Source organism: Podarcis liolepis (assembly GCF_965112155.1).
Source record: "Podarcis liolepis genome assembly, chromosome: 7".
Lineage (NCBI taxonomy): Eukaryota > Metazoa > Chordata > Lepidosauria > Squamata > Lacertidae > Podarcis > Podarcis liolepis.
In genome coordinates, this window is record NC_139561.1 from 9645459 (window position 1) to 9673255 (window position 27797).

The following is a 27797-nucleotide window of genomic DNA, read 5'->3' on the forward strand; positions in this document are numbered from 1 at the left end:
AATAAAAATGCTATTAAAATGTATACAATACCTAGCACAGTCCATTACAATTTGTAGAAGGGATGTTCACCTGACGCCTTTGTTACATATCTTTGGGTACCAGGCAAAAAACATTCCTTTTGCCCCAGGCCTTGGGCTAATTAAACAACCTATGGCCTTTTAAACTGTGGGAGGGTATTGCTTTGAAATAGAGGAAAACAATAGAATGGGAAAAACCAGACATCTGTTCAAGAAAATTGGAGATATGAAAGGAACATTTCGTACAAAGATTACCAAAGGACAAAAGTGGTAAGGACCGAACAGAAGCAGAAGACATCAAGAAGAGGTGACAAGAATACACAAAGGAATTATACCAGTAAGAGATGGATGTATCGTACACCCCAGGAAGGTTGGTTGCTGACCTTGAGCCAGACATCCTGGAGAGTGAAGTCCAACAGGCCTTAGAAAGCACTGCTAATAACAAGGCCAGTGGAAGTGATGACATTCTAGCTGAACTATTAATTTTTTAAAAAAGATAATGCTGTTAAGGTGCTATACTCAATATGCCAGCAAGTTTGGAAAACTCAGCAGTGGCCAGAGGATTGGAGAAGATCAGTCTACATCCCAATCCCAAAGAAGGGCAGTGCCAAAGAATGCTCCAACTACCACACAATTGCACTCATTTCACATGCTATCAAGGTTATGCTTAAAATTCTACAAGGAAGGCTCAAGCAGTATGTGGATCGAGAACTCCCAGAAGTGCAAGCTGGATTTCAAAGTGGCAGAGGAACCAGAGACCATGTGCTGGATTATGGAGAAAGCTAGAAAGTTCCAGAAAAACATCTACTTCTGCTTCATTGACTATGCAAAAGCCTTTGACTGTGTCAACCACAGCAAACTATGGCAAGTTCTTAAAGAAACTGGAGTGCCTGATCACCTTATCTGTCTCCTGAGAAATCTCTATGTGGGACAAGAAGCTACAGTTAGAACTGGATATGGAACAACTGATTGGTTCAAAATTAGGAAAGGAGAACGACAAGGCTGTATATTGTTTCCCTGCTTATTTAACTTATATGCAGAATTCATCATGCGAAAGGCTGGGCTTGATGAATCCCAAACCGGAATTAAGATTGCCGGAAGAAATATCAACAACCTCAGATATGCAGATGACACAACCTTGATGGCAGAAAGTGAGGAGGAATTAAAGAACCTTTTAATGAGGGTGGAAGAAGAGAGCGCAAAATATGGTCTGAAGCTCAACATCAAAAAAACTAAGATCATGGCCACTATGAATCACCTCCTGGCAAATAGAAGGGGAAGAAATGGAGGCAGTGAGAGATTTTACTTTCTTCGGTTCCATGATCACTGCAGATGGTGACATCAGTCATGAAATTAAAAGACGCCTGCTTCTTGGAAGAAAAGCAATGACAAACCTAGGCAGCATCTTAAAAAGCAGAGATATCACCTTGCTGACAAAGGTCCGTATAGTTAAAGCTATGGTTTTCCCAGTAGTGATGTATGGAAGTGAGAGCTGGACCATAAAGAAGGCTGATTACAAAAGAATTGATGCTTTTGAATTATGGTGCTGGAGGAGACTTTTGAGAGTCCCGTGGACTGCAAGAAGATCAAACCTATCCATTCTGAAGGAAATCAGGCCTGAGTGCTCACTGGAAGGACAGATCCTGAAGCTGAGGCTCCAATACTTTGGCCATCTCATGAGAAGAGAAGACTCCCTGGAAAAGACCTTCATGCTGGGAAAGATGGAGGGCACAAGGAGAAGGGGATGAGGTGGTTGGACAGTGTTCTCATGTTGAGCAACATGAGTTTGACCAAACTGTGGGAGGCAGTGGAAGACAGGAGTGCCTGGTGTGCTCTGGTCCATGGGGTCATGAACAGTCAGACACGACTAAATGACTAAACAACAACCAGAAGAAGAACAACATTATGCATTGTATTAAGAGAGGGGTATTGCCTCTGGTGGGGTACACAACTTGCTCCTTTTGGGGTAGTTTGTCCATTCTGAACTCAGCTCTCACCAGTAGAAGCTGTCAGCATGCTAGTGGTGCAGCAATAAATCTAGCACATTTGCAAAGCTAAGCAGGGTCCGGTATGGTTTCTAATTGGAGGGGAAACTATTGAGATTCCTGCATTGCAGGGGGTTGGACTAGATGACCCTCGGGGTCCCTTCCAGGCCAGCTCTCTAATTCTGACTCTATGACAGCATCCACACCCCCGGAAACGGCTTCAACTTGCCTACTAAGCCAAGTGACGCAGCTGATGTTTCACAAACCCTCAGTGAGTCAATTAGGGATTTTCCCTGCATGCGAAGACAGGCTGTGTCTTCTAAAAAAAACACACTTTAGTCAGCCCAAACGAAAAGCTCGCAAGAGCCTTGTTTGGTCTGAGCAGCGGCCCGTCCAGTCCAGCGTCCTGTTCTTGCAGCGGCCAATCAAGCGCCTGCCGGGAGCAGAACGGGAGTGGGAACGAGAAGAATATCCCGGTCAAGGGCAGAGGCAGCTGGAACCAGGAACAGGAGCAGATGCTTTCACTTCCCCAGGTAGGAAATCAAGGGGAGGAGGCGCAAACCATCTTCCCAACACGCGGCTGCTCCGCATCCTGCCCTGCTCGAAGAGTGCGATTTCCAAGCCCGCCTGCGAAAGGGCGCCGCTCCGCGGGGAGAGGCGGTAGCTGCGCTCCGGCTCCTCGGGATTCCCCTCCGGGTTCCCCTCCCGCGACTCTCCCTGCCGCCGGCCAATCAGGAGTCAGGGCGAGAGGAAAGGGGCACGGCGCGCGCTGTGACGTCACCCGGCCGAAGCCGGGAGCGGCGACTGAGGGTGGGGAGGGGGAGGAGCAAAGAGAAGAAGAGCTGGGAGGCGGGACACCCGCTTCCCCGCTCCACGCGGTTAAACGAGCACCCTTAGGGGCCAATCGGAAGAGCGGCAGGATGAAGCGGGCCCGTTTGGCAGGTCCGCCGGCCAATAAGAGCTCGGAGCAGGCCAACCGGCGAGGCGCCGCCGTCCAATCGCGATCCGGAGGGCGGGTTAGGAAGCGCTGAGGCGGCTTCGGGATCCTGCCTGGGTTTTGTGAGGGAAACGGGTTGAGGCGGAGAAGAAGTGGAAGGAGCGGACGAAGCCCGTGAGGGAAGCATTGGTGGGTATCTGCGTCCCTCCGGGGCTGGAAACGGGGCCCCTCTGCGAGGAAATGTGGGGAGGGGCGCCGGTGTTTGTGCGGTTTTAGGACCCTCTTAATGCTCCGCTTGGGAGTCGCTTCAAACTCCCTTTCAGTTTTGTTCTCTAATGTTTTCACCTTAAGGACGAAGGGCGGGCCATGCTATTGCTATTATACATATTCATATCATTTTAATAACATGTTTTAATTGTGGGGTGTGTTTTTTTTTACTGCAACCCCATTATTTTGTTCTTTCCGCAAAGCGCTTTCCATCAGGCGGTGTATAAACTTTATGCAGTAATTAAAATATTCTGCATTGTTCTATGATGATTTCATTCTATTCATTTATTACATTAATATACCGTCCTTCATAGATATTAATATAAATTAATATACCGCCCTTCATTATTTGAGGACATCCCTCTGCCTCCCCTCCCCCCCCAAAACCCCCAACACTACTTTTAATTTCCTTGGAGAAAAAGGCGGGTTATGAATACAATAGGTATCTGTAATCACCCTCATCCCTTCTTTAGACGGGGCTTAGGGTCGCCCCCTTTGACCCTCGCAAGGTCTCTCTTCTTTTCCTGCTTAGTGCACCGACAGCCTCTCTCTCTCCCTTGAAGGCCCAGAACAAGAGGCTGTTTATTGGAGAACTGGTTGGCAAAGCAACTGCGCATAGGAAAGCTACAAGCTCCGGCTAAAAAGCGGGTGGAGTCTTTGCTCCAGCCCCTAATAACCGGGGAGAGTGTTTTCGACCCATTACTACAACATAATAAAATTAAAAATACGACCTCTGGATGAGGAGGGAATGCTAGGCTATGGGGTTGCTGACCCGCCAGAGGCTGCTGAGTGCTCTGCTTGTCCCTAGGTAGCGATCTGCCCCGGCTCGCCCTCTCCTTGGTTTGACACCCATGTAGTGTTGCTGTTGTAAGTTTGTCTCAGTTGTATTCCACTCAGAGGCAGATATGGTTATGTTCTCTTTATGCTCCGAACAATCCCGTGGGGTAGGCTAGGTTGAGAGGAAGTGACTGATATAAGGCTCTTCTTGGCTGAGGCTGGGATTGTGTATGGGGACTCCTTTATGGAGGAAGAAAAGAGTTGGGATGCACATGTTGGGAGTGGGGATGTCCACCCGCCCTGCTTTCAACTTGGGTGAGTTTAAGGTTGCCTCCCCCAGCCCCAGACTAATCTAGAAGGGGTGATGGGGAGAAGCCCTTTTCTAAGGCAGGGGAGTTTTGATAACTACACTCTGTGTGTGATTTTTCTAAAAATTGTTTTCTGTTTCTCATATTTCTCGCCTCACCACACACAAATTGGGTGTGTATTCTTTGTTAATTTTATTTTAAGGCTTTTTTTCTGTTAGGGACCTGTCACTGAACAATCCTAAGCATATTTACTAAGAAGGAAGTCCCATTGTATTCAGAGGGAGTTGCTCTCTAGTAAGCATGTGTAGGATTGCGGCATTAAACTGTGGAAGGCAGCATCCCATATGTTGTTAAAAGATAAGAAAAGATTCTTTCTCCTGTAGCTATATAGTATGTGCAAAGCACTCTTAACTGCTGTAAAGTGTTGCTGTAATGAAAAATATTAAGCCTTTATATAGCACTCAGTGTATTGTACAACAAGGCAGTAGGCTATTATTATTATTATTATTATTATTATTATTATTATTATTATTATTATTACTACTACTACTACTACTACTACTACTACTACTTGCCACCAAAGAAACAAACATGATGTCCAGGTCTCTCACCTCCAACTCTTGTAAGTACAGGGTGGTGATGGTGCCAGATTTCTGCCCTGTGACAGCTAGTGGCCAAACAGGCGATGATGTATTTGGGGAGGAAGTTGGGTCTGTGAGAGAGGTTCACATTTGGTCATCCTCTGTAGCAGAAGAGCTGCATGGGGTGAATAATGATTCCACCCGTACATATTGCACACCTACCAAAGATCCTGAGCATATTTAGCCCTTGAGCACACATCCCCTCTCTTTTCACAATGGTTTTGTAGCACCCTGCTTGTGGTTAACGCTTAGCTGGAATGAAATATTCAACGCAGCAATAGAGAATTTAAAATAATTATTTATTTGTCAGACAAATAAATGAGAGGCACAGTGGTATATGGTTACCAAGCTCTGGCCTGGCCTCCTGCCATTATGGCCAGCACTTATATTCCCTTAATCCAGCCCCCTTTGCTCCTCCTTGGGCTGCCTCTGTCCAATCAGCCTGGTTGGATTTCCTATTGGCTGATTGCTATAACCAATCACAAAAAGATACACCCATATCCTTCTGTCCTTATAAGGAACACAAACAGCTATATATTGTTACATCTATAAATGACAAATAAGTAGTAATATATCTTACATGTGTCTCAACAAGGAATCTTAATTACCAGCTCACCTCTTGCCCTCCCTGCCCTATTGCCTTCTAAAACAAATGGTTAATCTTAAATTTTTATCTTAAACATATGTCAAGGATCTTGAGTTTCACATCAACATTGAAAGATATCCTTCATTTGAAGGTTTCTAAACAAATGTCTGACAGCTAATATATCAGGACAGCATTTGATGGCGTCTTCTTGTCTGGCAGGGGGCTGGACTGGTGGCTGACTTAATTCCAGGATAAATACAACTCTTCTAGCATTTGTTAAATCCTTTGCATAATTACATTTAAGCCAATATATTTAAGCTAATATATTTCATACATTATCATAGGTAACCTTTTAAAAGGAATAAGGCCTTTTTAAAGTAGAGAGAGAAAGAAAAAAAAGAACTCAGTTTAAAACAGTTTCAGAAGAAGGCTCTTCAGTTTACATCCCCCCCCTTCAGCAAGCTGCTTTTCCCATTATCTGTTTAAGGAAGAAACAGCTTTAAAAAGACTTCCCAGCTAGATGCTTTTTCTCCCATTTGCCTCTGGCCTTAGAAAATACAGCTCAAGGTTTAAAAGAGGCCCATGGTATCATTTTACTATTTGCCCATTCCTAATTATATTTATCTCTGCCTTTGTTATCTTCTGTAACATGTAGGGTCAGTGTCATTACTCAGTCTGTAATTTCAGCTTTTACGACTTTGAGAATTGCTTTCTGCTATCAATCAAAAGGGGCCCCTTGTCTAGGAAAACAGTGCCAGTGTTTTCTTAAGCAGCTAGCCTTCTTGCCTGGCATGAATACTTTTGAAAATCTACTTTTGAAAATCTAAGCCCTCTTTAATATACAAGTCCTGATCAAACATTAATAAAATGCAGGCTTATGCCTGATGCCTCATTCCCCCCTTTCAAGCTCAAGGACCTTCGTCCCAAGTGTCCTTGATAGCTTGACCTTCATCATATTCCTGAGGTAAAGCTCTGTATAGGGCCATGATATGAGGTAGAGTTTCATTTGAAACCATCTTGCTAATTGTACTTCTAAAACATGAAATGATACATGGCATCATACATAAAACCATTACCACTACTGTCAAGAAAAACAAGCAAGACAATAGTATCCCTTTGAGTCCTGTGACATTAGGTAACCAATTGGTGAGCCATCCCATATCCCATCCTTCCCATGTTTGTACTGGGACATGTGCTATATTCTCCATTTTTGTGGCCAACACACGGATTGCCTCACCATTATCTGAAATGTTAAAGCAACAGGCATTCCCTGTCAAGTTCAAGACTCCACATAGGCCTCCCTGCTTGGCAAGTACATAATCCATTCCCATTTTCAGCTGCAAAATGGCGGCTCTACTTTCATCCAATTGTTGTGCAATAAGTCTCAAACTCCGGGCCGTTGCATTGGTTACAAGTTCCACTACTGCTTGCAATCGAATTATTCTGTTTAGATTATAAATAGGATCCCGTGCCCCTTGTATGAGCTCACCAGGATTCCAGGAGGCAGGATCATAATAGGCTATAATGCGCTCTGGTGGCCAATCATCAGTACCGCTCCAACTTTGGGTACTTCCTCCTGCTATATGAGAAATATCAGCGTTTCTTCGTGTACGCTTGGCCAAATTAGTAGGCATAATCCACATTGGTGGTAATACCCATCCCAGGAAACAAGTCCCACTCCATTTGGAGGGGAGTTTCTTGTATGCCCATTCTCCACATATCCACCACAACCATCGTGTCTGAGGTCTTTGGTACGTGGAGTACAGAAGGCGAAATAGCAAAAGAGGTAGAGAGTTCACAGTGCAGTATGTTAGATTGCCTTTTTCTGTCACAGTTATGTTCCATACCACTTTCCATGCATGAATAAAAGGAGGTGCACAGGGCAAGGCATCCCGAGTTCGATAGGTAGTATCGTGTGCCCAGGTATTCTTAATATTATCCCAAGTATAGTGACAATGAGAAGAGCCTATCATGGTAGAATCAGCTGCATCTGATGATTTATGTACACAGAATTCCCCTTGTACAGGTATAACTCGTAATGGTTTAGTTGAGTTCCATCCGGGAAAATTCTGTACTTCTGTCTGGTGTGGTATTTCGCTTACCATACCAATGGCATCTAATGGTATCGGTAATAAGGGCATACCTCCCTCTGAATCATCTGGCCCGAGAGAGCAAACAAGGCAATTGGTCCTATTTGCAACATTGGCTACCATTTCAGCTAAACCTACCCACATATTGTGGTCATGGTGGAATCCATATTTAGTCAATTTGGCCAGATTCAAGGACCCTTCCCCTTCCCAAGGGATCAGGATTAATAATAGAATCATGTTGATGTCTAGCATATGCATTCCTTCCACAAAAGATTACCTTATAGTGATAGCAAATAAATATTAGTCCCAATATAATTCCCCCAGTGACAGAAATGGGGAACCACCAAGACCAAAACATATATCCCGAGGATCCCCAATGAGTAATATCTCTGATAATTGTTCCACAAGGGGGTGGGCAGTCAATTAATTGTATAAGAGAATCTGTCCTTTCACAATCGCTGGTTCAGATGCTCCTCAAGCTTCAGGCGTGCGCAGGTCAGCCAGCTTCCAGGTTGTGGCTGCAGCAGGCCGGTCGTCTAATGTTGCCCGTGACCTAGCCCGTTCCCGGTAGGGCTAGATACAGGGGTTTTTGGAGAGAGTCAGTTTAAGAGGATTAGAGGGGTCACCTTTGCACGTCCAACTGCCTTCGGACTTCTTCAAACGGGAGTGATGAATCCAGGGGGTCACCTCAGCTACCTTCACCGCTGTTGGAGTAGAGAGCAAGACGGTGTAAGGTCCACGCCACTTAGGTGCAAGTGGATCACGTTTCCACTCTTTCACCCATACGCTATCGCCAGCCTGGAACTGATGAATCGGCTCGGCAATGCTGCACGGCGTGCGCTCGAGGACCCACCTGTTAAGAGAAACAAAAACACGGGAGAGAGATTGCACTTGTCCCTGTGTCACATGGTCTCCTATTTGTTTAAGATCAGCTGGAATATCCTGAACAAAGGAGGGCGGTCTCCCATACAGGAGCTCAAAAGGTGACAACTTAAGTCTTTTTGTGGGTGCACACCGAACACGAAACAGTGTTATGGGTAACACATCTACCCATCCCAATCCCGTTTCCTGGGTTAATTTTGCCAATTGGGTTTTCAGAGTCCGATTCATTCTTTCAGTTTTCCCTGAACTCTGAGGCCTATAGGCTGCATGCAGTCTCCATTTCACTTGTAAGACTCGACATACTTCTTGTACTACTTGATCAATGAACGCTGGCCCATTGTCACTTCCAATGCATCTAGGTAATCCAAACCTCGGGATCAATTCAGTGAGGAGTCTCTTAGTTACCTCTCGTGCCTTTTCAGTTCGGGTGGGAAAAGCTTCAACCCATCCGGTAAGAGTGTCTACAAACACAAGGAGATACTTGAATCCCTTAGAAGGGACCAGCTCTGTGAAGTCCACAATTAGGCTTTCCATGGGGACATATCCCACATGTTGGATTCCAGGAGGTTGTACCGGTCCCTGCCTGGGATTGTTTTTAGCACAAAGAACACATTTCTGTGAAATGCAAGTTGCTAATTGTGATAGGTTAATAATATACAACTTCCGACTGAGACTCTCTCTGGTTGCAGTACCACCAAGGTGAGTAGATTCATGATAATTTCTTACAATTGTGCCTGCTAGATGATGAGGTACATAAATCCTATTGTCTGGCAGGATCATCCAACCGTCCTTCACAACTGCTCCTTCCAGTTCAGCCCACTTCCTCTCTTCTGGGGTATAGTGAGGTTTAACTTCTTCTGGAACTACCTCTGGTATGAGGGCTGCTATAAATCCTCCCACAGGCTTTTGGGCTGCCTCTCGGGCTGCTTTGTCAGCAGCATGATTTCCTCTGGTTATTGGATCCCTTCCTCGTCCATGACCTTTGCAGTGCATTACAGCAATCTGTTCTGGAGCCCATACTGCTTCTAACAGGATTTCTACTTCAGGTCCATATTTCAAGGCCTTCCCGTGGGCTCCTATTAGACCTCTTTCTTTCCATAGAGCACCATGTGCATGCAGGGTTAAGAAGGCATATTTAGAATCAGTATAGATGTTTGCCTTACATCCGGCTGCCAATTGCAGAGCTCTAGTTAAACCTATAAGTTCAGCTTTTTGTGCTGAGGTGCCAGCAGGCAAAGCTTCAGCTTCCACAACTTCCTCATTGGTGACCACAGCATATCCTGCTCGTCTGGCACCTTCATGCAGGTAGCTGCTACCATCAGTATAATATACAACATCTGGATTTTTCAATGGTTCATCTTTCAGATCGGGTCTACTGGAATAAACTTCATCCATTATTTGGAGACAATCATGTGATTCTTCATCATCTACCTCTGGTAGGGGCAGCAAAGTCGCTGGATTGAGCATATTCACTACTCGTAAATGAATCCTGGGATTTTCACACAATAGGCCTTGGTACCTAGCCATCCTTGGGTTCGTTAGCCAATAACTACCCTTATATTCCATGAGTGTCAGAACAGCATGAGGTACATTCACATACATCGTCTGGCCGAAGGTAAATTTATCAGCTTCTTTGACAAGGCTTGCAGTGGCCGCTACTGCCCTTAGGCATGGAGGCCATCCTTTTGCTACTGAGTCCAATTGTTTTGACAAATAAGCTACTGGACGATTCCAACTTCCTAATCTCTGGGTCAGGACTGCCGCTGCAATCCCATTCTGTTCATGTACATACAGCTGAAAGGGTTTTTCCGAATTAGGCAGTCCAAGGGCTGGGGCCTCCATAAGTCGTTGTTTGATAACTAAAAAGGCTTGTTGCTGCTCAGGTCCCCATACGAATGGGTCCTTTTCTGCACCTCGAGTGCTTTCATGTAAGGGCTTGGCCAGACTGCTGAAATCAGGTATCCATAGTCTACAAAACCCTGCTGTTCCCAGGAATCCTCTGAGTTGTTTCCTTGTGGTAGGTTCCTTGATAAGGCAAATAGCTTCTTTCCTCTCTGGTCTCAATGCTCGTTGTTGGTGTGAGATGTCAAAGCCCAAATATTTGACCTTTTCTAAACATAACTGTGCCTTTTTCTGGGAAACTCGGTAGCCAGCTTGCCAGAGCAAGTGGAGCAGTTCCTCTGTACCTTCTTTACAGGTATCAAAATCCTTTGCTGCTAGTATAAGGTCATCTACATATTGCAGAACCACCTTTTCTCCAGGTATTGAGGGGTAACTTGTTAGATCCTTCGCCAAGGCAGTGCCAAATAAAGTTGGGGAATTTTTGAATCCCTGGGGCAATCTCGTCCAAGTTAGCTGGCCTTTTGTTCCTGTTAAAGGGTCTTCCCACTGGAAGGCAAATATAGGTTGGCTCTGTGGTGCCAGCCGGCAACAGAAGAATGCATCTTTCAAGTCCAATACAGTAAAAAATGTTGCTTCTGGTGGGATCAAACTCAGCAGGGTGTATGGGTTTGGTACATTTGGGTGCAAGGTCTCGATAGCCTGGTTTACGAGCCTCAAGTCCTGCACTGGCCTGTATTCATCTGTCCCAGGTTTTCGAACAGGCAAAAGGGGTGTGTTCCACTCTGATTGGCAGGGCTTAAGCAGACCATATTTTAATAGGCGGTCCAAATGTTTCTGGATGCCCTCTGCTGCTCGCCGGGGTAAAGGATATTGCTTTACAGATACAGGGGTAGCCATAGGTTTTAAGGTTACTACAATTGGAGCTATATTCTTGGCCATTCCTGGTGGGCTATTTTCGGCCCATACTCCTGGTGGCACCTGTAGAGTTCGGAGGAGCTTGTTTAACTCTGTATCCAATGTGGGTTGGACTTGCAGGGCTGACATTAGGCGCCATGATTGTTCCTTAGGTACTGAGAGGGAAATTATTCCTGCTGCCTTTGATGGCAATTTCATTTCTGGACCTCGAGGAGTGAAGGTGATTTGGGCCTGCAATTTGGACAGCATATCTCTACCTAAGAGAGGTATTGGACACTCAGGTATATACAAAAACTGATGGGTTAAACGATGTCCCCCAATCTGGCATTCCAAAGGTTGGAGGAAAGACCTCTTAGCTGACTGACCAGTGGCACTTTTAATGACTACACTTTTGGATGCCTTTTTCTGCAATAGTTCTGGGAGTACTGAGTATTCAGCCCCAGTATCAATCATAAAGTCTATTAAATGGCTTCCTAATTGGATCGTGACCGTGGGCTCCTGGAAGCCTAACTTTATGGAGTCCGGTCTTTCCTAGTCTTGGGTAAAATCCTCCTCTGCCAGTCCAATGACATTGTCCCTACTCCGTCCTTGTCCAGGTCTCTGATATCTTCCATCTCGGATCATTCCCCGTCCCCGTCCCTGGTTTCTTGGGCCGGAGCCTGGGCCTGGGCCTGGGCCTGGGCGTACTTCTTCCAACCTCAGGGGTTCAGGACACTCCCGCTTCCAATGACCCTCCTTCTTGCAATTTGCACATTGATTCCTTCCCAGTGGTGGATTCCTTCCCCGCCCTCTTCCTCCATTTAAGGGGCGGTAGTCTTGCTTCACTGCTGTGGCTAGCATTACCATCTTTTCCTTCTGCCACTTCTTCTTCTCTTGTTTCTCAGCCTCATCCCTATTCCGATAAACTCGGCGTGCAATGGCCATAATTTGGCTCATCAGCATCCCTTCCCATCCTTCTGATTTCTGAATTTTCTTACGAATGTCAGAAGCGCACTGGGCCACAAATGTAGCAGTAATCATTCTGCTGTTTTCAGGGGCTTCAGGGTCAAAAGGAGTCCATATACGATAGGCTTCTTGCAGCCTCTCTAAAAAGTCTCCTGGACTCTCATTTGGTTTCTGTTCTACTTCTGAGACTTTAGACATGTTAGTGGGCTTCTGGCATGCCCTGCGGATACCTTGCACAAGCGTCTGGCGATAGGTGGTAAGCCTGGCCAGGTGAATTACATTGTTTGGATCCCAATTAGGATCTTCCAAGGGAAAGTTGTCTTGGAGATGACGGTCAATATTAAAAATATTTCCCACTCTGGCCTGCTCACGCAAATATATCTGTGCCTTTTCAATTATGTCTCTCCTTTCCTCAGTGGTGAACAGAGTATTCAGGAGCTGGCGGCAATCTGTCCAAGTAGGACTATGAGTATTTATTATTGAAGTCACCAAGTCCATCATAGCCTGAGGTTTTTCTGCGAAAGATGGGGTGTGTGTTTTCCAATTCATCAGATCTGTAGTCGTGAATGGAATATATTGCAGGGTCGAAGTTCGAGGTGGCCTTGGTCCAGGTAGCCCGTTAACCAGCACAGGCTCCTCAAGTGCATCAAATACTCTTCTGAGAGGGGCTACTACGTGATCTTTCTCTTCGCTTTGCTCTAAGGGCCTCAAATCATAGGGGATGGTATTTGTCCCAAGGCGTTCTTTTAGCAGCCTTATACGCCTGGCTGTATTGCTTGCTGACCGATTAAGGTCTCCCTGTAACTTCTGTAATAATTCTCTAGGATTTGGATGTACAGGGGTTTGGGGTAGGCAATCAGTTGTTTCACTAAAAGAGACTGTAGATGGAGTTCTACTGGGACTCACAGATGGAATAACCACTTCTGCTTGGGCTTTATTATAGGCCTCCAATGCCTCCTGAAGATATTTATCATAATCTATCAAGGAATCAAGTTCTGTGACTCCAGCCCCATTATTCATTCCACTTTCTTGCCTTGGGGTTACAACTGGTGGAGGGTTTGGATTAGGCTCCCTTCGATGTGGAGCATAAGGTGGAGGTGGAAGCAGCTCTTCCTCTGGTCCCTCAAAAATGGGTTTGAGTTTATTTGGCAAGATTCCTTTTCTAGCTTCGGCTTTTACAGCCAATAATTTGCATCGTTGGACTTTGCATTCCCTTATCCATGGAGGATTTTTATTTAATGTGCTCAGCCAGGAATCTATATATGAAAATTGTTCTGGGCACCCTCCAATTTCTTTGGCGATGTTGGACCAAAGTTTGCTTACTAAATTTATATCAAAGGTTCCTTGAGATGGCCATTCAGTATTTTGCTTCGGCCACTCTAATTCACATAACGTTCTCAGGCGCTCTGGCGTCATTTTGACTCCATACGCCCCTGAGAAGGCTTTCTTAAAATTATTTAACATACATTCAAGAGGTGTATTTTCCCCTTTTGAACCCCCAACTCCCATTGTATGGCCCTGTGAAGTATCCACTCAGTCACTCACACACACGCTTCGTGGGTTTCCTTGCCCAGATGGAGTCGCCTCACTGGGAACCGAAGTACTACCCACTCCACACTCAGGTCAGCTACAGATTGCTCTGTACTTTCTCACACATACAATGCGCTAGATACTTCACCACACACTCTACCTCCCAACTTTCCCTTTTCCCCCACCAGACCACCATCTGATATATCCAACCACCTAGCGTACTCAGTTCCCACTTACTGAGACGCAGAAGTTTGATCAAGACTTCTCTTCCTCCCAATTAATTGGAGGGCCAAAAATCCCTTTGTGCACTTACCCCTGGTTGGTTCCGTTTCCCCCCGGTCCGTCGCCGCCAGTGAGCAGGGTATCAGACAGACGAGACTTCTGCGTTCCCCCTGGAAAAATTTACCAGTGCGCGCTTGGGTAAGCAGTTTAGAGATCCTCTCTCTTGTACCCTGCTCAGTAGAGCGAAGGGGCTGCGTTCCAGCAGACCACTTATCCGAGTCACAGGGCACCATAAAATGTAGCACCCTGCTTGTGGTTAACGCTTAGCTGGAATGAAATATTCAACGCAGCAATAGAGAATTTAAAATAATTATTTATTTGTCAGACAAATAAATGAGAGGCACAGTGGTATATGGTTACCAAGCTCTGGCCTGGCCTCCTGCCATTATGGCCAGCACTTATATTCCCTTAATCCAGCCCCCTTTGCTCCTCCTTGGGCTGCCTCTGTCCAATCAGCCTGGTTGGATTTCCTATTGGCTGATTGCTATAACCAATCACAAAAAGATACACCCATATCCTTCTGTCCTTATAAGGAACACAAACAGCTATATATTGTTACATCTATAAATGACAAATAAGTAGTAATATATCTTACATGTGTCTCAACAAGGAATCTTAATTACCAGCTCACCTCTTGCCCTCCCTGCCCTATTGCCTTCTAAAACAAATGGTTAATCTTAAATTTTTATCTTAAACATATGTCAAGGATCTTGAGTTTCACATCAACATTGAAAGATATCCTTCATTTGAAGGTTTCTAAACAAATGTCTGACAGCTAATATATCAGGACAGCATTTGATGGCGTCTTCTTGTCTGGCAGGGGGCTGGACTGGTGGCTGACTTAATTCCAGGATAAATACAACTCTTCTAGCATTTGTTAAATCCTTTGCATAATTACATTTAAGCCAATATATTTAAGCTAATATATTTCATACATTATCATAGGTAACCTTTTAAAAGGAATAAGGCCTTTTTAAAGTAGAGAGAGAAAGAAAAAAAAGAACTCAGTTTAAAACAGTTTCAGAAGAAGGCTCTTCAGTTTACATCCCCCCCCTTCAGCAAGCTGCTTTTCCCATTATCTGTTTAAGGAAGAAACAGCTTTAAAAAGACTTCCCAGCTAGATGCTTTTTCTCCCATTTGCCTCTGGCCTTAGAAAATACAGCTCAAGGTTTAAAAGAGGCCCATGGTATCATTTTACTATTTGCCCATTCCTAATTATATTTATCTCTGCCTTTGTTATCTTCTGTAACATGTAGGGTCAGTGTCATTACTCAGTCTGTAATTTCAGCTTTTACGACTTTGAGAATTGCTTTCTGCTATCAATCAAAAGGGGCCCCTTGTCTAGGAAAACAGTGCCAGTGTTTTCTTAAGCAGCTAGCCTTCTTGCCTGGCATGAATACTTTTGAAAATCTACTTTTGAAAATCTAAGCCCTCTTTAATATACAAGTCCTGATCAAACATTAATAAAATGCAGGCTTATGCCTGATGCCTCAGTTTGAGATACCCATCTCTGAAAGTAGGTATGGGGATTATGGTTCCTGGTTGAGGGTAGGTCTGTTGTAGTCTCCTAACTTAAAATATTTGCATTCCCAAGAATTTATTTTAAAATGTACAGGAAAGTGTCACAAAAGTACATTTTACTTTCCCCTACCCTTTTCTTTTAGTCACTGAGGATCTGATCAGTTGCCTTCACTCGAGTTCTGTACTGCTCTTTTTAGTCAGCTCGTCTCAGGTAAGCTGCCTGAGGGTTTCCTTTCAAATTGGTGTGTTTTAAAATGCATGCTACTTTTGGAAGTATCTTGTGCTTCACATTTCACAAAAGAGGACAGAGTGCCATATGACACAGTCTCCGCATCCTTCAGCATAAACACAAGGCTAGGCATGGAGGAGGAGACCTAGCTGAGGGGAGAGTGAGAGAATTCCTCGTGCACCTCATAGAGTTCTAGAAGGTTCAGTGACAATGGTCCATGCAGGACTATGTTGAGTCTATGGAAAAGAACGATGGCTTTGTCAATGTTTGTGCTATTTCAAAAAAAAGAAATGTTGCCGCTTTCCTTCCAAGTCTGTGTGAAAGCATAAATTGGCAAGCAGTGATGAGACTCACAGCTTGTGTGTGTTTCCTTTAAGCTTGTGGGCTTCAATGAGATGAAATTGGTTTCAGGGCAATTATGCTGTCAAAAGGGCTGTTTGACGGCTGCTTAAACTCTAGGGACAAGAGGGGATCCTGCTGATAAGCACTAGGGAAGCCCTCTGTGAAAGCGATTCTGAGTAGGAAGGGAATGAGTAAGCATGTTTGGGAAACAAAAAGATCGTGCCCTTTTTTCTCCCCTCCTTAGTTCCTTGAACAGCAGGGCGATGGCTGCCGTGGTGGAACAGGAAAGTGAAACCCAACTCTGCAACAATTGGTAAGAAAGGAAACTTGTTTGTTTCAGTAACTGCCAATTCTGTGTGTATGCAATTGGGTTGGCTGATTAGCTCTGTTTCAGAACCATTGCTCTAATTTACCATGTTTACTTTACTTGTTTTAGTAAACAAAGCTAAGAACTTGGAAGTTGTCATCCTTGCTTAATATTTATTTGCAATTGGCATCCATTCACTGCTGCTAATGAACATGTGAAATGGAAAATTTTCAGCAGCAAAAATAATTTAAGAATTATTGTGTCCCAATCTGGGGTTGTTGTTTGTTTCTTCTCAACAAGCAACAATTGCTAGCCCATCTTAAGCAAATATTCATATTGGTTTATGGATTGTAGCTGGCTAGGGAGAAACAAACTGATCCCTGGTTTGGAAATAACAACAAATCATGGCTTTCTTATTTTCATACTTGCACTAACTGGAGTGATTGTACAGTATGCATACACATGCTGCTCCTTCATGGTAAACCACAAGAAGCCAGAAATCCTGGCTTATGGTTGTGTGAGTGCGGATGGGGGCGGGGGCGGCGGAGAGACTGGTTATGGTGGAGGATGGGATTAGTGCAGCTGACTCAGGAGCTGGTGTGTAATTGTGGCTTTTCTCTCCTTCACTCTCTGGAGATGTGAGCTTTGTCTCCTGAGAGAACATCCCTGCTGGTCCATGGAAGGGGGAATGAATTGAATAGTGCCCAAAAGACTGAGCTGAGGACTGCAAAATCCCTTACTGCCATATGCTCTCTCTGTGGACTGTGGCTGCAGCTTCAGTGCCACGCAGATGGCAATACGAAGTAATACTGGTTGACCTTGCAGGGTTTGCTTGGGTTAGCTTTCTTTTAAAAAATCATTTCTTTTGCGCCTTCCTCACCCAGCAGCTCTACTCCAAATCAATGTTCTAAACCGCAAGTTCCTGTTATCTTTTGCACCTTGTCCGTTTTGTTTCTAGCAAAAAAGACATTCCCGCGGCAAACTTCACCATCCATGAGATCCATTGCAGTCGAAACATAGGGGTATGTCATATCTGCAAGGAGTCTTTCCCAAAATCGGAAATGAGGAGCCACCAGGAGCTGGAGCACACGCAGGTGACAAGCAGCCCCTTTCCCTCTTTATAAACAACTTCTCCCTGGTAGGCAGGTTTAATCACACGCTGGTTTGTTTTTCAATCTCAGGTTGTCTGTAAGTGCAGCATGAAGATGGACAGTGGTCTTTTGCAGGAGCATGTGGTCAGTAAGCATATCATTGACTCATCTTTACCTGATGATGCAGGGTGGGACTAACAAAAACTACAAGGAGTGGATTATGTATGTGAGCCTTCAGGCTATTAAGATTTTTTTTAGGGCACTTGCACATGGTTCTTTGTGGAGAGCAACGATCACAAGCAGGGGAGCTTTTTGTAAACAGGAAGAGAGTTGGTGGCATAGTGCAGGATCCACGCTCTTCCCTACAGAGGAGAGGGGACCATAGATGGGCTTCAGGGCTAGCTGCTGGTGTAAGGGAGCTTCTTATGTGCCTATTAAGGGCTGCTTCTCTGGGTTGGCATTTTTACCAACCTGCACTATGGCCCCACCTAGTGCTTTTTTCTCTAAAAAGAAATGTTTAGGGGTACTCTCATTTTGACTCAAGAAAATCACCATTTTATAGCTCCAATTGGGAAAAATAAATACAGTAAATGGACAAAAGTACAAAGATTCACAAAATGTTTAGGGGTATGTGTACCCCTGCCGTCCCCCCAGAAAAAAGCACTGGCCCCACCTAACTCTATATTAAAAATCCATTTCTAAAATGGAGGTTGCAAAGCAGCCATGTGTTGTGGATTGTGTGACTACACTGGTGTGGCGTACTACAGCCAAGGAGTGAGATTGCAGCTCGCTCTTGGGATTTATTTTGCCATGCGTTCACCCTAATGGTCACTGGCCCCTTGCAAGTCTGATTCAGTGCCCTTGATAAACTGATGCTGGTATTCACAACAGCAAATGCAGTTCCTTTACACCATCCTAATTGTGCAGGCGAGCTGGCTTCAGGATGTTAAAGCTCTGTGTTCATTCCTTGGGCCTGTGCTGGCTGAGGCTGATGGCCAGACAAATGCAAAGACGTTGCTCAGACGATGACCTTATGCACAATTTCCTTGCTGTCTTACCATAGGCTGCAGAGTGTCCCTTGCGCCCCATGGCCTGCCAGCACTGTGATATTGAGCTTGCATTCAACAAACTCCAGGACCATGAGGACTACTGTGGCGCTCGAACTGAGCGATGCACCAGGTGCAGCCGCAACATTCTGCTCCGAGATCTGAAGGAGCACCCTGAGGACTGCAAGAGGGAGGCTGAGGAAGCAAGAGTCAGCCAAGCCCGGCCCTGCTTGAACTCCGAACCAGTTTTGCATAGCGTTCAGACAGTCAGGAATGTCCTCCATCAAGACAACTCTGCACGATCCCTGCCAAGGTTGAGCCGGTTTCCTGAAAGTAGGCTTTATAACTGTCTCTCGGGTGACCAGCTGCCAAGTGAGCGCAACAGAAGGAACGTTGCTCTGTCGCAGCCGGATCAGAATCAAGGTAATGGCAGCAAATGATCACTTTTAAAAAGAATACTTGGCATTTTACAATGTGCCCCCTCTCTCCCTCACACGTTAGTGTTCATGAGTGCATTCTCGGTTAATTGAATCTAACCTTTTTGTGCCCCTCTTCCCAGTGGCAAAAACCCTTCCCAAATTTTCATGCTTTCATGCTGTGTCCTAAATTTTATCCTTTCTGGGTATGTTTACATGGGCAGTTGGTGGATGGATCTTGGGACAGTTTAAATTCAACCAGCAGTCATTTTATTACTGCTGGAATATCCTGCTGCTGTTTCCTGGCAGCTAGGAGGGAGAAAAGTTGGCCATGCTGGCAGTTCTGAGGTGTAATGACTTCAGCCCTCTGGAGCAGAGACTCTGTTGTGTAGCTTCATCATAGTTCAAGTACACATTCCAGCCAGGGACGACTCCAGGAGAGTGCAGAGGGGATGTGGTATGCAGGGAGAACCCAGAGGATGAGCTAGGGAAAAAACAACAACAAAAAAAACCAGATTGTCACAGGAAAAAGGTAGCGCTCTCCGGTAACGGCTGTGCGGCTTCGCTCCACGGAAGAAGCAGCTGACTCTCAGCACTGCGCCGCTTGCCCCGCTTCGCTCCGGAACCCGTAATTGGGTTCCTTTACAAATTGGGGAAATGCGAAAGGTGCCTGCCGAGTCCCACGGTCACAGGCTTCACCCGCCTGTGATTTTTTAAAGGGTCCCCGCTTCGCCGTAGCGGAACAGACCCAATTTCCGTAGAGCCAGTCCCTCCGGATCAGAGGGAGTCTGCCATTACCGATGGCGCCACCCCGGAAGTCCTGTCTTCAGGGGGTATTGGCTCTCCTTCTCTGCCTTGCTTTCCTGAAATACAATTTCCAGCAACCTTTTTGCATGTTCTGCAAAATGTAAGCCCATCTTTGGGTATGTTGTGCTGATCTTCTTTTTACAAATGGAAGGTCAGACAACGATCATGATGATGGTCTGCCTTTGTTTCTAACATTTGGTTATATTTTGTCCCATGAAGTCCACCTGGAAAAGATGACAGCCCCCTTGCCTTTCGGTGGAGAGCCAGATTGCAACCTGGATTACCTGCTGGCTCTTAGCTTGCAGCAGGAAAACAGCTCTCATGAGCACAGTGGCACACAGATCCGGAGGGATCTCTGGAAAAATATCTGCCCCGCCAGAGCTAAAGCAGCCGAGGACTTTGTTGATGCAGATGACCCCAATATCTTCTCTCAGGGTTTGCTGGCACCTGCTAATAATGCTTTAAACAGGCCCAAAGGTAAGTAAACATTTGCTGTTGCTCAGAGTCATTTGTTGAGGTGCTGTGATGTCATGAAATGGTTGCAGGCCAAAACCATTAGGAGAATGTTGTAAAGGCTTTGGCTTCTGTGAGGGGTGCAAAAGTGCTGCCATGGTTGGAAGGGGAGGACCCGAGGGCACAGGAGATCTCTGTTCCAGAAGGGAGAGGCGAGATTGCCTGTGTTTTGTTGACGTCATTTTGTCTTTTAGTGCTGCTTGTAATATATATTTTTATATAGCATTTCGCCCCCCAAAAAAGTAGTTGTTGTGTGCTGATGTGGTTGTAAACTGCTCTCAAACTTGCCTTGAAAAACGGAATGCATATTTATTTATTAAAAAATTGATTTTGTAGAGGTGCTGGTAGGACTTCAAGTTGAGATTTTTTTTAACAACTTGCCCAATCTTAAGCATTGTGGAAATTGCTGTGTGAGAAATCTCTTGATTTCTGCACAGATAATGAAAATAGGGCCTTAAGTGATGGGGGTGGGAGTGGAGAATGGAATGAGTGGAGAAGTACTGAGAATCACTTTTTTTCTGGAATGAGATGGAACTTCTTGACCTCGAACAGAGGGAGCTTGAGTTTGAAATCTTGTGAAATCCCCCAACCTGAAGAATGCTCTGAGTATTCTGATCCTTCCTTCTTTTTTATTGAAGTGCCCTGAAGTAAACTTTTTGCATCAGAGAGTTAATTTACTAATGTGGCTAAATGTTTGGACTTTAGCTCTGTAGAGCTGGGCTGAGGTCTATTCTCGGCTACAGATTTGCAGGCTGACTCAAGGTAACTCATTATCAGCCAGTGGGCTTTATAAAATGGGAGGAACAGTCACCTGCCGCCTCTGTTGTTTGACAGAGGGTTGTGTTTGTACAGTGCCTTGCACAGGAGTGTGACTGATAGAAATTCCAAAGAGGAGGCAGCTAGATGAGTTATATAACCTTGTCCTTCCTTGCTTTGCAGCTGAAACACTGCTGCCTTGTGAGTTTTGTGAGAAGCTGTTCCCTGAGGAAGATCTAATCCTTCATCAGGTTTTGTATACATCACATATTTCTTTCATGCTGTTAGAAGGGCGAAATTGGCAGATATTCAGATGGGGCAGGTGGTCCTTTCTTATGGCTTCCCCAGTGCACTGGAGGCAAAGTTGGGTAGTTCATGACAACTGGGCCAAAGCTATAGCTGTCCTCTACTATCTGGTTTGGAAAGAGGTTCGTCTATCTGTTCCCCCTGTGTTCAGATGCCTCTTGTGATAGCATTGGTGCAACGGTTCACAAGATGGAGGAGCCAGTTTTTGTCTTGTGTTTGGATACTGTTGGACACCATTTTAAATCCAGTTGGTGGACTGAACCATTCCAAGCTGCCCTGATTTGGACAACTCTGAAGATACTGTTGCCCATTTTGGCACAATGATTCCTGAGCTTGAGGACCAGATTTTGGTCTATGTTTGGATACCAACAGTTGTCCACAAAGGGTACAGTTTTCTGGCTGCAGGGAACATACTGGCAAAGTAGCACCCAGCAGGATTAAACCCTCCTACAGTGTGGTTTAGGGAAGAGATGCAGTCTCTCCTTCTCCTCTCAATCATATAGGGTTGAAAATGTAGGTGACAATATTGCAAGAAGCGTCCTAACACATAGAGAACAGACAAACCTCTTTTCAAAATATAAAGCATTGTATTATACTTATAATGACTGTGTTTTTAGTTGTCAACTGAAGTGTCTGAATTATCACCTTAAGAGACACTGTCATGAAACAAATCTGAGACTTTCAAAAAAGCATTCTGTGAGGCTTTCTCCCCAAATTATCTAGATTAGTAGGTGATGATGCAAAATTGAAACAGCAATCTCTTGTTATGGTTGGAAGCAAAAGGGGTGTGTATAATCTCATCTTTAAAAGCAGGTATTTCTGATAGTAACTGAAAAGCAGTGTCTGTTCCTGGGAGTCACCTGTCCTCTTATAGCTTTGCTGGCTGTGTCTGATATGCTTGCTTGCCTTGTGTTGTGGGGATCTCTAGAAGAAGGAAAGTAATGTAAGTCTCCCCCCCCCCCCTTTCCATTTTCTATATAACAGACTGGCTGCAGTCCTGTCAGCGCTTTGGCATCCTTCAGCAAGAGAAGCTCTTTTGTCCCTCAGGCTGACCGTCTTCAGGATCTCTGGGAACAGCTGCAGAGCAGTCAGTCTGCTGGCAGCAGGGAAACCGTCCCTCTGCAGCATGACTCCTCCAGCAGCCTCATGCTCCCTTGTGAATTCTGTGGCGTCCAGCTGGAAGAAGAGATCCTCTTCCATCACCAGGTACAGAGAGCTTGCCTTGAGTTTGTCCCTTGTGGCGTGTGCGCTGCAGGCAAGCCAACTCACTCCTCCTTTGGGAAGGGCCCCCAAATAACCGGCTTTGTTTATTGATCCAGGACCAGTGTGACCTGCGCCCAGCCACTGCCCCCTCAATAGGAAGAGCCCCATCACAGCAAGGGACTCCGGCTGTGGATAACTTGGAGAGAAGAAGCTCGCCAGATCTGCCTAGAAGACGGATCCGGCATCAAGGTATTGTCATTGGCAAGCCAAGCAGGTTCTCAGGTTGAGAGCTCAGGAGAGCAGGGCACAAGATGTTGGACATAATATAATGATGGCTGACTGGGAACAGTTATGGACCACAGGTATGACGTTTACGGCATGTAATGCCTTAAGAGAGAATATTATGACAATGGTATACAGGTGGTACATGACCCCAGTCAAGCTTGCAAAAATCTTATCATTTGCCCGATAATAAATGTTGGAAATGTAAAGAAACTGAAGGTACATTCTTTCACCTTTGGTGGACGTGCCCAAGGATTAAGGCTTTCTGGGAGATGATCTATAATGAATTGAAAAAAGTATTTAAATATACCTTCTTGAAGAAACCAGAGGCCTTTCTCCTGGGCATAGTCGGCCAATTGGTGCCTAAGAAGGATAGAACTTTTTTTATGTATGCCACAACAGCAGCAAGAATACTCATTGCAAAGTATTGGAAGACACAAGATCTACCCACTCTGGAAGAATGGCAGATGAAGGTGATAGACTATATTGAACTGGCGGAAATGACTGGCAGAATCCGAGACCAGGGAGAAGAGTCGGTGGAAGAAGATTGGAAGAAATTTAAAGACTACTTACAGAAATATTGTAAAATTAATGAATGTTAGAATGATGTTGGATAGAAACTAAATGGTTTTTAGCTACAATACTATAAGGGAATATGAAAAATGGATTACTAATAGGTAAAGATTTAATGTTACAATATTTTAAGATTAAAGATTGGGATAAACAAAGGGGGGGGGGATTTGCTGAACCAACAAACTGAATTGGAATACAAAAAAGGGAGGCGTGAGGAGGTCCGGGAAACAAGCTAATGAAAAATAAGTAATGGAAAGATTGAGTTGTTTTTAATTACTTTTATTTTGTATTCTTCTTTTTTCTATTTTTATTTTGTAATATTTTGAAAATCTTAATAAATATCTTATAAAAAAAAGAGCTCAGGAGAGCAGAGGAGGAGAGCATGCTTTGCTGCCCACAGCAGGACAGTTCTGGAAATGGGAGATGATCTGACTCACGTTTGCATCTGTGCACCTCATTTGCAGAGACTTGCCGTTTCATTGCACTGCGGTAGAGTAATATGCAGGATTGTTTCCATTCCTGCTTATTGTGGTGCTTGGTGTATCTCTATTACTTGCAGCCAATGGACATGCAACCCTTTGGATTAAAGCCCAGAGGATTAAATTTTCAGGGAGTTGATCTTGTATAGCGTGGCAACACCTGTGCTTTGGAACATCCTGCCTAATTGATATTAGGCAGCTGCCCTCACTGTATTGTTTTGGATGCCTGCTAAAAGCATTTATTTCAGCAAGTCTACCCAAACATATGATTTTGTTACATAGATTTGTTTTTAAAATTTTACTGTTTTTTAAAAAAAATCTGTTTTACTTTATTGTTTTATGTAAGTTTTTCAAAAGCTTCTGTGGATTTGTTTTTGTTTTTAATTATGCACCACCTAGATGACTCTTCAATTAAGTGCTTTATAATTCTTTCTAAATAAAATTCTCAGTGGCTGGACAGTGTTGCTGTTCATCCTCTTTGAAGGTGAACTGTTTGTTGGCTGTAGTGCCTGGGGCAGTTTTAACATCACCCAGCCTGTGCAGCTAGTTCAGGTCATCTCTTGGGGCCAGATCCAGCCTGCTCCATATCTCTGGCCATTTCTCTCCAGCGCAGTTCCTCACTTTCTTTTTTTCCTGCTTCAGGGGAAATCTCACCTCAGTACCTTGAGGAGTTCAGGCAGCAGAAGCCTCCCCACCCCATCAGAGGGAATCCCTCCCGCAACAACCTGGTGGCTGCCAGACACATTCAGCAGGCCCCTCCCAACAACACGAGAGACGACAATCTTGGGCCTTCAGAACGAGGCAAACCCAAGGAGCTGGGTATTGGTGGTGGTCGTGGAAGAGTGCTGAGTGACCATGCAGCTGCCGCCCTCCCCACCAGGCGCTGTCCCTTCACTGTCTCTCCTAGTGGCTATGTGCCCAGCTTCCCTTTCACAGTTCCAGCTCGGCCCAGGTAGATGCTGGTTGCTTGAGGAAGGGGCTGTCTATCTTGTTATCAAGCTACAAATCTGTTTCTTGCCTGTACGTTAATGGCATAACCAAATTCTCTGTAGGACAGAACTTCCTGGTGTGAATCTCCCATTGGCAGGACTATGTGGAAGTAGTGGTGTCTGAGTCCTGCCTGTTCCCCACTAACTGGTCTTGAGGGGAGCTGTGCTCTAACTTTTGTGCAGCATCCTGGGCTTCCTCTGAAAATACTTTGTGGGGACTTTTGCTCAGGTGGTTTTTGACTGGAGGCAGTAGCAGCTCCTCTGTGATCTCTTAAAGAGGATGCTGTTTCTTATTAAAGACTTTCTTGTTACAGTCTGCACTTCATCGATGTGCTGCTCTTGACCATTAATTCAAGGACTGTTTGGTAGATTGGTAGTTTTGTTTTGTTACAAAATCCTAAAACAAATCTTGAACTACCCTTGGGAGGGTTGAGTCCTGAAAGTCATGTTAGAAACCTTTTAAGAAAGTTGCTTAATAATGTTGAAGTGAAGGAAGTTTTAGATTCCAATGGCAAATGTTGCCTTACCTCTTTCTCTCTCCCCCCTTGCTCCCACAGCTTGAGAAGAGAAGGTGTCAGGAGTCCTGCTAGCCCTTCCCATTACAACAACACCAAGGTAAGAACTGTGGCAGGCTCCAGTTCTCTCTTCAGGCTCATGGTTCTCTGCGAGTTCAAATAATCAAAACTCCTGCGCTGACGCACATACATTTTTAGGGCTGTCACCCCAACCCCAAATAAATCATAGGTTGCATTCCTAAGGTGGAAGCAAAAACCAGAGGTACTTCAACTGCCTCGTCCCAAAGGCCCCTGTTGGCCTCTCATCAACAGGGCAGAAAATTTGTTGCCATTTCCCTCCCATTGATAATTATGGGAGGGAAATCAGAGGGAGAGATGGAGGCCGCCTCCTGAGCTGCTCTAAATCTCTGCCAGGGTTGGGAGTGTGTTGGGCTATTGAGTTAGCTTTGGATCCAAGCTCTTTCCTAGTTGTCCTTCTCCTTGGTCCTGTCTGCATCAGTTCTGAGACCAGTTGAAAGAGTTAGGGGTTTCTGCAGGGACTGACCAAACTGCGGGAGGCAGTGGAAGACAGGAGTGCCTGGCGTGCTCTGGTCCATGGGGTCACGAAGAGTCAGACACAACTAAACAACAACAACAGGGGCTGAGAGGAGAGATTCAACATCATTGAAGAAGACCCAACATATCCTAGGGGCCGTATCATTGCAGTCCTAGTTGATCAAATTAGTTAAAACCAATTGCTTGTTTCTACATAAATGCACATACAGTGGTACCTCGGGTTACATACGCTTCAGTTTACAGACTCCGCTAACCCAGAAATAGTACCTCAGGTTAAGAACTTTGCTTCAGGATGAGAACAGAAATCGTGCTCCAGCAGCGTGGCAGCAGCAGGAGGCCCCATTAGCTAAAGTGGTGCTTCAGGCTAAGAGTTTCAGGTTAAGAACGGACCTCTGGAACGAATTAAGTACTTAACCCGAGGTACCACTGTACAAGTAGGACAAGAAAAAGCATACTTTGTTTCAGATGTTATATTTTTGAATGCTGTGTGCCATTTTAGAGGCATTCCTTGCTGTGTGAATGGGAAGAGTGCCTCTCTTAAGCAAAAAGGAATGAAAACGCCCTCTTAGTGTGTTAAAGCTTTTTCTGTCAAAGTCTGCAGCCACGTATTCTGCCTCTCGAAGTCTTGAAGGGGGCACTGAAGCTATCTATCTTGTCCTTCAACCATCTGGCTTCTGTGGTCTTTCCAACACTTGGACCTTTGCTCTCAATCATACCTTTGCAACTATGAGGGTCAATAGCTTGCTCATTTTTAAAATGCAAGTTGTGATCTGTGCCATCGTACCTTACTTTCTGTATGATTTTTCTGGACTCCCATAGAACCAGGACATGGCTGTGCTTTGAAGTTTGAGCTGTAGTTCTGACAAAACAATGCTACAGAACTTCTGAATGAGGAGAAAAATTCTAGTTGATTGCAGATTGTTCTGTCTCCTCTTTGCTGCCCAGATACTGCCCTCCTACAATTCCTGCCATTCTCTTTTGCAGGTGAAACCGTGGCAAGCTGAATCGGACTACCCGGACAAAGAGCAATAGGGAAAGGGCCTTCCCAGGGCAAGTGGGTTTGCCTTTGCTTCTGTTCCCTCATAAGGTCTGGCTGCAGTAGGGCTGGTTTCAGTGTGACACTGATTTAGCAGCGGGGGGGTGGGGAGAGGGATAGGGAGGTGGGTGATCATACCACAGCTGCAGGCCAGAGAAGTGGTGGCAGGAACCCTTCTCTCCTGATTTAGGGCTGCTTTTTAAAAATGTGCAATGTCCTTGTGCTCTGAGGTAAGGGCCAGGGTGTGTGTCTGTAGGGGGGGAGGGATCAGATTCAAATGTGTCCTATAGTCAAAACTGAGCTGAGAGTATCGTAGAAGTTCTGCTTGAAATGCTCAGCCTTGAGGCGTTGTCCACGTGCAGCGCCGTTAATGACACATGGGATTGTGTGTTTTAGACTTGTGGCTGGCCTAGCAGCTACCAGGCAAGGCCTTGTGAGGAAGCCTGGGTTGGTTGCTGCTTTGGCTTAAGCTCAACTTATTGGGCTTCTTAACCTGTACTTGTCAATCTATTTCCCCAGTCAGGAGTGTGTAACCAAATGGGAGGAAGAAGAAACACAGGGAAAAGCCATAACATTTCATTATTCTGCCACTGTGTGTGTGTATATATAGCCTATCTTTAATACCAGAAGTGCCCAGTTTCATTTCTGTAAAAACAACAACAACAAAACCAAGACAGGCTTCTGTTCATTCTCTTTATGCTGATTATTCTGCTATACTGGAGACTGTCTCAAATTTCTTGTAATAAACTTTGTATCTCGTCATTCTTGCGTCCTGTGCAGTAGCAGAGCTTTTGTCATCCTCCACCCATTTTAAATCTGCTTCAAA

General features: G+C 45.0%; 1 protein-coding gene across 3 annotated transcripts; it reads left to right on the forward strand.

The window, feature by feature from the left end:
- The first annotated feature begins 581 nt into the window (after positions 1–581).
- On the forward strand, positions 582–27733 carry TRAFD1 (TRAF-type zinc finger domain containing 1). 3 transcript variants are annotated; one of them, XM_083511421.1, is made up of 13 exons: positions 582–5156; positions 15500–15737; positions 16342–16410; positions 17363–17498; positions 17586–17639; positions 18559–18964; positions 19984–20241; positions 21217–21284; positions 22324–22545; positions 22659–22791; positions 24519–24828; positions 25423–25480; positions 26920–27733. In XM_083511421.1, exons 3-13 carry the CDS (start codon positions 16361–16363, stop codon positions 26965–26967), a joined length of 1743 nt encoding a protein of 580 aa, XP_083367547.1. In that variant the 5' UTR covers positions 582–5156; positions 15500–15737; positions 16342–16360; the 3' UTR covers positions 26968–27733. The 3 variants fall into 3 exon arrangements, with proteins under 3 accessions (XP_083367547.1, XP_083367546.1, XP_083367545.1); XM_083511420.1 differs by having other exon boundaries at positions 2344–2536; positions 15670–15737; XM_083511419.1 differs by having other exon boundaries at positions 2345–3129; positions 15670–15737.
- Positions 27734–27797: the final 64 nt, after the last annotated feature.